The sequence below is a fragment of the Poecilia reticulata genome, chromosome 14 (genome assembly GCF_904066995.2).
Source record: "Poecilia reticulata chromosome 14, P_reticulata-male-v2, whole genome shotgun sequence".
NCBI lineage: Eukaryota > Metazoa > Chordata > Actinopteri > Cyprinodontiformes > Poeciliidae > Poecilia > Poecilia reticulata.
In genome coordinates, this window is record NC_088843.1 from 4,385,346 (window position 1) to 4,395,892 (window position 10,547).

General features: G+C 38.5%; 1 protein-coding gene across 5 annotated transcripts in view; it reads right to left on the reverse strand.

Annotated features, from left to right (window-relative positions):
- LOC103475675 (actin-binding LIM protein 3-like) overlaps positions 1-10,113 on the reverse strand; it is a 71,699-nt gene extending 61,586 nt beyond the window's left edge. For 2 of the 5 annotated variants that reach the window (XM_081615469.1, XM_081615471.1), the window contains exons 1-2: positions 9,588-10,100; positions 6,929-7,096 (exon numbers count right to left, since the gene is read on the reverse strand). In XM_081615469.1, the coding sequence (XP_081471595.1) occupies positions 6,929-7,096; positions 9,588-9,606 (187 nt within the window). In that variant the 5' untranslated portion in view covers positions 9,607-10,100. Of the gene's footprint in view, positions 1-6,928; positions 7,097-9,587 lie in introns of all 5 variants that reach the window. The other 3 variants (XR_014090830.1, XM_081615467.1, XM_081615470.1) reach the window with 3 other exon arrangements.
- Between the last annotated feature and the right edge of the window lie 434 nt (positions 10,114-10,547).

Consider the following 10,547-nt stretch of genomic DNA (forward strand, 5'->3'; position numbering starts at 1 on the left):
ATTAACATTAAGCATTACAATTTACACAAACTCAGTAAAAGTTTATATTTGAACAACTAAATAATTCAGATTATTATTCATCAGCAATGTGTTTTAACAGAATAAAAACCTAAATGAAAGACATAGAATACATTCACCGATCTCATGGTGACTCGGAACACGAGAGCCGCTAGATAACATGACAATTAGGGCTGTCTAATAATATTGTCTTAGCGATATATATCGATATTTTCTTTCCTTGGAAAAAAATCGATATGCATCCGCAAGTATCGTAACATCCAACTGTCACCTTGCTCACTCACTGCTTGCTTCGCCGGGAGAGTGATTAGGTCATCAGGCTTAGAGTGATAGCTTCAGATGTTAAATGTCAAGGCTAAAAGGCATCAAACTATTCAGAGGAGGTACTTGGTGACTTTATTTACTTTACAAATGCATGTAAGCTACAGTTTGTACTGTTTCAATTAAAAGAAACATGTTTTCTCACCACTTCTTTGATTCATTTTGTCCAGCTGTCGACTTAAGTCTGTGTCCACGTCCAACCAGAGCCAGGTATTGTGTAGTTGGTGCTTTTAATCAGTTTTCAATTAAATTAATTCTATCCAACTCTATAACAGTCACAAAATGTCACCAAAAGAACTGTCCCTCTAAAATCTTTAAGAAAATCGCAAAAGTGTATTGAATTGTATATAGCGTATCGTGAGCAGAATATCGTGTATCGTATCGCATCATGAGATTACTGTATCACTACAGCCCTAATAACAATGCATGTTTTTAACCACAGTAGTATGAAATTTCACTGTGAATAAAATAATTTACTATATTTTTAGGCATCGCCTTCAGCTGAAGGGAATACAGTAGTAGGGAACCAGTAGTAAATAAAAGCTAACGAGGCAAGTGCTCTTTAAAAACGGCAGAAAAACTGAAACTCTGGTCTGTCTACTCACTTTAGCTTCTTCCAGCTCAGAAGTCGGCTGATAAACGGCAAAGCTATTTGAAAAACTTTGTCACAAGTTTGTATCCAGTACATTTTCCATCTGAAACTACACAGGTCACACTGCACAGCTCAACAGTATCCTCCTCATGTCAGTTCTCAACTACACACACAACAATGCTGCAGACACGGAGAAGAAAGGCGGGGCTTACAGCGACAGTCTGCATTCTGATTGGCCAAACACACTGGAATATAACAGCTCTGATTAGTTAGGCAGACTATCCGGCTTTCCTAACCTCTGTTTTCTTAAAGAGGCACCATCATTTTATATGGCTTACGTCACCATAAATACATGTTTTAAAGCACATTAAAAAAGAAAAAAACTCTGTATAACCATGCATTGTAGATTCATGTCCTTCACTAGCATTAGTTTTCTATTTCTTAATTTTTTTTATTGTCAAAATACAGCTCTATTGTGGCTATTTCCACTATTTCCACTAAGTTCTGGGACACTCACCAGGGAGTCACATTAGGATGACTTCAAAATGAGTTACAAGTCTATTAATAAACGTAAATTACTATCAAAAATATAACTATGTGAACTTATTTATATTTAAAAATATGAGTCACTTGTGTAAAACATTTTGTAATTTTAGCCTTATGGTTTACTAAATATTTAGTTGTGCAATTTAATCTAAAATAAACGTATTGATATTTATATGCTACATACTTTCATATCAAATGTTTTTAACAGGCAATAAAAACTAGGACAGCATCCCAAACAGAACTACTTCCACACAACTTTGAAATGCCAGTCTGACCTTTATTTGCTTGCTTGGGACTAAAGCTCTCTGCAGACGCACTAAAGCTACTAAAACAATGTTTCATGCTCTTGTGCGCAAAACAATTCATATACCGTCTCACCACGAGACACTCGTGATATGCAAGAAAGTCAACAGTTCCAGCTTCAGTGGATTTCAAACATAATGCATGATGATTTATTTTTATTAAACCTGATGTAAACAAGTCTAAGTATACTAAAAGGTCTATTTCCTCCTACTGCTGTCAATGCTCACTTGAGAATTGAGGCTAAATCCACATCATTTCTCATCCAGCTCAAAGCTTTCACCCATCATTGTCTAGTGGAAAATGATTCAAATATGCAGGAAAGTGGGGAAAAAAAGGGAAACTGTTCAGACTTGGCCTCTCTGGAGGGATCTCTGGTATATTTGGTTTTCTTGTCCAGACTGGCCCTCACCCACTAAAATCCATTTGTTAATGAAAAATTCTGACAACTAGGATTGACTGACCCTCCAAAACTGAATATCAGCTGAACTGTGAACCAGACTCAGAAGTGTTGCTATTCAGGATTACTAAATTCAAGTAACTCTATTTATCAGTAGACCCAACAGTCTAAGAATCTTTCTGAATGTTTTCCTGACTTTCCTTTAATTAAAAATGTTTTCACAATGTCCTCCAATCCATTTTCTCACTTATGTTTTCACTTCACTTACCAAAAGCAGCAAAATATCTGAATACGTTGGTATTTGTTACCAGTAAAGATTAGCTTATTTGACTTAAGTGCCTCAGTTAGGTCAATACAAAACTGATTTTGAAGACAGCAAATCAATTTCATTGGTTTATCGCCAGAACGAATTGGCTGAGGCTATAAAAGAAAATCAGCTCTTACAGAAGAAAGAGTCAATGGAGTCATTTAAAAAAATTTAAAACAGAACAGACTGGACATTTTCTAGCAAAACCTGTTGCAAATATGGCTGCAAAAATGGTCATAGGATAATGCTAACGTGATTTATGAAACCCTATATCAAAACTAAAAAATATTCCCATGCTTTTGGTGACCTCACCCACATAATTTGAGTCATGAATGAATTAAATGTGGTAGAAAATATGTCTGGCAAACTTAAGAATTCCTACATTTCTGGTAATAAATGTTTAGTCTCTCTAATTTGATCTCATTAATTATCAAGATAAAAATAAAACTGCACACAAACGCTGAACCACTGTGCAAAACAATGGCTTACTCAAACAGTTGATGCTTTACAGTTTACTCTTGCTTGGAGTCTCTTATTTGTCCGTATGGCTTAGAAAACATTAATATAAAAATATATTTTTGTGCTAAAAATTGGTTATATTTTGGACAAACTTAAAAAAAAATAAGCATTTGATTGAAATGTTCCTTATATTGCAGGGAATTTGCAGCTCAAACACTGGGGCGGGGTTCCATCTTCTCATACTTTGCACTATAAAACATCTCCATACACAGTAGAAATCTGAGCAGTTATCTGTATTCCCACATAAGAAGACAGGATTATTGCAGACATGAGGATGAGGTACAAGTGAAACATAAAAGATAAGAAGAAGAGGATGGGAGTCAGGGGAGAGATTAAAGTGATCAGAATGGGAAAAGGGCATCAAATGTGATGTGAAAGAGAAGCAGACAGCAAAGTAAAGGGATCAGACAGAAGGACCCAAGGGAGGTATCAATGAGGTTATCGATCAGTTCATCTAACACACGTCTGCCTTCCTGTCACTCTCTCTTCCTTTAACATCAACACAGAGGAGAATACTTTTATACCCTCCAGTCAATTCACATTGTCTGGATGAATGAATAAAAGAAGAAGCCTAAACAAATTAAGTAATCTTCAGAGTCAATTCAACATTTTTAGTTATTCAAATGTGGAAAAAGAGGTACTGTTTAGATTTCACTGAATATACATGTCACTTTGACCAGTGGAGGCTCTGCATTAAAGAAGGAAGTGAGGCAACAAAATGTCTTTGAGGTGGATTTATTTGGGAGCTTCAGGTCATCATTGCACTGACACCCTTCCTACAGTGAAACAAAGAAGCTGACATTTATACCTGAGGCAAGTTCCACCACTTACAGCAGGTATAGGGGTGATCAAAAAAAAAGAAAAACAAGAAACAAACACTACTTACACAAACCTAACAAAACAATAAATGATCCAACAAATATTTACATGCATGCAAATTATTAAAACTAAACTAATCTAAGGTCAATCAAAAAGTAAATGTAACAAAATATAAATTCTCAGAGTATTACCTCTCTTAATGGAAGATGGTATGCTCCAGGAGCATTTGTGTCTCTTTCTGCTTCATCTTGCTGAGACACACCCAGAAAGGCAGGTACTCAAACCATTAACTCAAATTGAACCAATTTAAAACAGAAACAAACTGACATTTTCCCCCACATGGCCAGTCTCCCTACCCAAAAAGAATGTTTACTAAATGTCACAATGTAACTGAAATAAAGACCTGATACAAAACACATTTGAACTGTAAATAAATAACATAATATCAATATGGGATGGAACCCCTGGTCTCCATCACAATACAGTACAGCGCTTTGCAACCAGCGGTAACAATAAATCTAAAGTGATGTTTTTGAACTGTGGGTGGAAACCTGCAGTCCCCAGAGAGAAGCTATGCAGGCAAAATGCAAACTACATGCAGAAAGATCCCAAACTGGGATCCAAACCCCGTTCCAACCATGAAGCGCAGTTGATCTGGTGTTTCCCATTGGTATTCAGATAGCTGTTTTTTGCAGGTAGGATACTGACTACTAATTACAGCTTCACAAAACCCCACCTAACAAAATGCTAAGCCATCCCTTGTAAAGCTGCTTTTAATTTACCATATTGTAGCATATCAGCTTTATTTATAGAGCACTTAAATCTGACTGAAAATCTGTGGAGCAAAAAGAAATAAAATCAGTGAGGTGTCAGCAGCTGTCAGGACGTCTTGAGCCATTTTCAGGATTTGTCCAATAAACAGTTAAAGATAAAATTAACAGATATATAAATCTCTAAAATTCCACTTAAACACCATTTCCTCCCTCTTTGTTGTCAAAATAGTGTAAAATGTAATCCTGCCGTTTACAGAAATAGAAAACAAAGAGCATTGTGACTGAAATCCAAAGCGAAAGCTGAAAATGTGAGACACAAAAAAGAGACAAAGTAGAGGAAAATATAATAAGAAACAAAAAAAACAGAGATATCTGTGTATTGACAATTTCATTCTTTTCCATTTCATCATCTGACTCCCACTCAGCCAACTCCATTAGCCTGTTGTCATTATGCTTCCTCTACAAGATCAAGTGTCCATAAAGATAAACACTTTGATATCAAAAGAAGGCCACGTCGCTCAATAGACCTGCTCTGTTTCCTATTCCTACTCCAAACAAACAGGAATCATATTCAGCTCTGATTATTCTTTAAAACCCCCAGTGAGCAGCGCTGCTTGAGATGAAATCTGGTGTTTTATGTAAAAATAGAAACTCCCCCCTTCTTTGGTGCTTTGTAACCGAGAGCAGTGAGGCGATGTTCGCTGCAGATCAAATGGAGAAAGCTGTGTTGTCTTGCAGCACGCTTTGGGACTGCGAAGGTCCCAGCCTTTAGAAGGAAGGTTAGCTGGTTGGAGTCTGACTACCGAGTGAAAACCTGCTGACTGCACTGCAAAGCTGGCTGCTGACTCCAGGCCTCTTTTACTGTATTTGGCCCCATCTGTGTTTAGCTCAACCAAGGAAACACAAACATAAAAAAATACAATTATGCTCACAAATTGCATTTTTTGTGGAGGTTATTGATCTGGATTGCATTTTGATGATGACATTATTGGTAAATTGTACTCATAATATGTCATAGGAGCTTTTCGGGAACCTTTACAGTAACTGGAAATAAGCAATTTTATTGGAGGGAAGTGCAATGAAAATAAACAATGAATGACATCAAAAGATTTCATAACCCTTGAATTTTTTCACATTTTGCCATGTCACAACAAGCTTTAATATATTTTACTTGGGTTTCACACAATAGACACAGAAAATGAAGAACATAATCGTACAGAGTAAATAAAATGGGTTTTGAAACAAAATTTGGAAAGTGTATTGTAAACATGTATTTTACCTCACTGAGTTAATATTTTGTATACTTATGACTCTTGTAGTAACACTAGATTGAAACGTTTGCACATTATAGTTTGAAAGGTAGTTCAATGGGTAGATTAAATGAAAATATTCTGTGAGCATCAGTTTTAATTGTCCCACAAGATCTGAGCCTAAAACCTGTGAATCTGGTGAAGTGGTGAATCTCCACTGCAGTCTGAAGTCTTTTGAAGAATCTAACAAGTTCTCTACAAAGATTGCCTTTTATTTTGCTTCTTTTACTGCATATTGTAGTAAAAAATAAAAACTGCAATCATAAACAAAAAGCATGGTGATTCCTGAGGCAGTTTTTTTCCGGTGCTCTTATTTAATCGACTTCCTGTGCAACAACCGCCTGTAATGGTTGAGGTGATGGGTTTCTCAGAAGAAGTGCTTGGGAATGCAATCAGAGGCTCTTTGATATGGCTCAGCACCCAGAGCATCATTTCCTCAGGGGACAGCACCACGACTGATCAAATCTGGACTGAATCATCCTCTACTGTGCCTCCAAAGGTTCTGGGGGCACCGGTTTGATTTGTGCAACCTTTTTTCTGCTTGTGAATAACTTGAATTCTTAATTTCATAAAATTATTGTTGCATTCAGTTCTACAAAAACCTTTTCTAGATATAAATAAAAATATCACAGGAAAAATGTTTTTCACCCTACTGGACTTTACTGGAATATCCTCCGGAAACCTCGGCCCATACATTTTATTGTTTATGATGCTTCTTTTCAATATATTACATATCATGCTGTTTTGAATGCCAAGTTTTAACTCTGGTATAAAATACAGAACAAATACAGATATGTTCTGTATTTTATTGAGCACAGACACTAATATGGATCTAATTATGGTGGTTCCTTCTTGTCTGAGTACTGGCAATAATTTAATATTTAATCATGCAAACTGAGTTGGGGTGTGATTTTACAAATGGAAAGCCATGAACCAGTCCAACAGAGAAAGGAAGCAAGTAAGAAACCTTCCAGTCAGTGAGAGAGAAGCAACATATGTACAGAAGATCAGGATTTTTTTTACCTTGGCAGGTGAAGCAGTGAACATGGAAGTGCATGTTTTTCACACGCACCACTTCTCCACAGCAAGCCTCCCGACAACGTTCACACGTGATTGGTGAATTTGCTCTGCTGGAGAGAGTAGAGCTGCTACTGCTGTGGTTTCCTCCATAGAGGCCTGACTGGAACTTAACTGGAGGGAGACAGGAGGAGAGAGAAGGAGTAAAAACATGCAACTTATCGTAATTTTTATGCAAAGTGCAATAAAACATGTAGAGGGTGTGGTTGTTTGATTACAAAACCTTTAGCTAATAAATTAGGAAATAGCTCATTTGGTTCATCTTCCAAGATTAAACTGCAATGAACATAGTCATTCAAAGAATCAAATGAAAATTAAAAAGCACTGTATGGAGCTCAGCAGGCTTAACAAACCTGCCATCAAAATGACGGAGAAAACAAAATCTGCAGCGTGACGAGCAGTCATGAAATAATCCGGTGCATGGCTGGCTGCAGGTTTGCACAGACAGCTTAGAGATCGGCTTCTTAACTAACGGTATCAACCGAAAAGTCTGTTACTGTAAACAGGAGATCAGCAAGACTTACAAGCTTTAATCACCACGTAGCAGCCTGACTGAGAGAAATTAAGGGGTGAAAAGTGTCGGTTCTTTATGTCAGAATTAAAGCCAACAGAAGAGGTTATGTCTGTCTCAGTAAAGTAACAGCAAATTAAAGAGGAAGCAGCAAATTGATTCTATGTGAGGAATTGATGTAAAATAAGGCAGAATTGTACGACAGAGGGAAACAGACACACGATTTCCAAATGTTTAACAAATAAACTTGCAATTTTTTTCAGTCCTTCTGAATCAATATTATCAGTTGGATTTAGGTCTGGACTTTGACTGGGTCATTCTTGCACTTGACTATGATTTGATTTAAACTTCCTGGTTGTAGGTTTGGGGTTGCCGTCCTTCTGGGAGGTGAATCTCTGCCCCAATTCTTTTGCAGGCTAGCAGGTTTTATTCCAGATTATTTCCCTCCAGAAGAGACGAATCCCCAAAGCATGATCTCCATTTTTCAAAATGATGGTTTATTAGGAAGATGTGCAATGATATTTTTGCTGACACACATATTGTTTTGCCCAAAAAGTTTAGTTTGGTGATTGTTATTTTTAACAGTGTTTCAAAACTTCCACTTTTGTGTTGGCCTATTGGAAAATCTCAGTGAAACATCTTAAAGCATATGACTGCAATATCACAGAAAGTTCAAGATGCACACTTGTAGTAGTGCATGAATCACTGTGCAACAGTCTGAGACAGAAATTAAGCTCCATTCAATTCCAATACACTTAATGCTGCTGCATTATGCAATCGCAGTAAACACAACATGCAGGCAGGTTAAGCTGATGACAGCAGGAAAGGGGTACACAGAGCACAAGCTGTGGGTGTGCGCATGTTTACAGGATGGGGAAGAAAAAAAGGTAAAAGTAGGACAAAAATGTTTCCTCCAGAATGTGTGAGGCTGTGGGTGTGTATCACAGACGCTGGCTTTGGTTGTGCAGCCAGATGGTACCACGAGAGTTGGAACAACAGACAGAGAAAGATCTGAGCCACCTGTGATCGGCTGCAAAAGGAATGTGGTATTTTTATACGTTTATTATTAGTAGCTTTAAATGTTCTAGTTTCTGGAACTGATAAATCTACAGCGGAGGTGATTCACTGTGTTGCGATTCTGGTGGACGCTGGATGCAGTTAAAACACTGCTGCTTTCTGTACAGATGCTTCTGTGTCACACAAGGCTGTTAATTGTGAATCTTTTGACAGCACGACTTTGACCTTTGACCTCATGACTGCAAAGTCATGAATAAAAGCCAATAAGCTCTATTGTAATGTGAGCCAGAGCAGTCAGATGGGACAAAACTCCAATGTTTTCAGTAGATTTGATGGCCTCCAATTTGGGTTCCTCTGCTTTCCAAATGAAGTTGCAGCTTGAAGAATCCTAATTAATATGAGTTATAAAAACATTAAATTTCCCTTTGGGATCAACAAAGTCTTTTTGAATTTCAACCACTGAATCCTCACCAGATCCTAAGTTTTAAGACCCTTCCAATGTGGATAACTGCTGCTCTTTATCGACCTCCCCATCCAATCTGACCAGTTTCTCTCTCTCTCTGTTGAAAAGCCTCCCCGCAGCATGATGCTTCCATTAAAGCCAGACTTGTGGAGGGAGCAACTCAGTTATTCAGTCAACAGATTGTTCAGTCTGAGTCACTGCAGCTCTTGCAGCGATACAATGAGCTTCTTGGTTGCTTCTCTTATGAGCCTGAAGGTTAATAATTGTGTCAAGAGATTTTCTCTCTTTCTTTAAGCAATTTCAACAGTATTTGTGGAGGAGGACAACCAATCATCTGAGGAGCAGTCAGTCAATCTAATTCTGCTATCACACATTCTGGACTTTGATGGTAACTTCCACCACAACACTGAGGATTAATAAAATTAAACTCTGCTCAGATAATTGGGCCAAATCATTTCTGATCTCTAATATATAGTTCAGTCAATATTTGTGATCTGTCAAAACTCCACACAAATGTTAAAGCTGTTTCTAACCGCTATATGGCCGTAAAATGCATATTTTAACATTAGCCTGAGAAAAATATTTCTGTTGTGAGAATATTACACATCGCTCACCTTTTGTTGGTCCGTTCATCGTGCCAAGAGGAATCCCAGCAGCCTGCCTGCCAACTACAGTCGGTCCATATGACCACACGCTGTTTAACTCTGTTGGTCCGTATCCGACTTAACCTGCTGTCCCTCCCCTCTCACTCTGCCTCAGCCTGGAGAGAGCTTTCCCCTGCTCCTCCCCGCCAAGCGGATTACTGGCGGCAGAGCGCACCTCTCCACCCTGCGTAAAGACAGCAAATTAAATGGAAACTGACGGTTCGCTCCTCATTACGCCCTGAGCTCCTGCGCCTCTCAAAATGGACAACCTCCAGCAGCTTTCGGTTGAGCCGAGATGTCCATCCCGCTCTGACCGATCAGCCTGCCTGTTACCACCGCATGCGTGGCCGAGCGTGCGCTCCCGCATCCAAGGCTCAGTGCTGGATGGTGACTCGCTTCAAGGCACGGGAGATGTCAGAGAGCCCGGTCAGCGAAGATCCTCTGTCCAGACGGTGCCAGAGCGCCGTACCGCGTCAGAAAAACACACTGCAACCGAGCGAACCAAGTCAACTCTGTGCGATTATTTTATTTTAACCCTGGTGTCTACAAATGGGTCCAACCGACCCCACACACGTAAAACATGTATCATTTGCCACAGTCCTCAGTTCTCGCACACAGAAGGATTAAATTGTATAAATCTTATAATTATGTCCATGGAGGAGGATTATGATTACTGAAAAAAAGAAATGCTCATTTAATCTCAAAATTCTGACTTTTTTTCCCTCAGAATTCTGACTTTAAAGCGGATAGGCACCAGCGAAGAACCATTTTGCTCTTCTTGAATGAAATTACATATTTGGGGACCCACGGATTAAATCCAACATGTTCCTCCAGAATATTTGTTGTCCTCCTTCACAACTTGCATCTTGGTGAATGGTTAATGATTTGGACTTCGGTGTTAGCAGTATTGCACCAAGAAGGTCCTGTGTG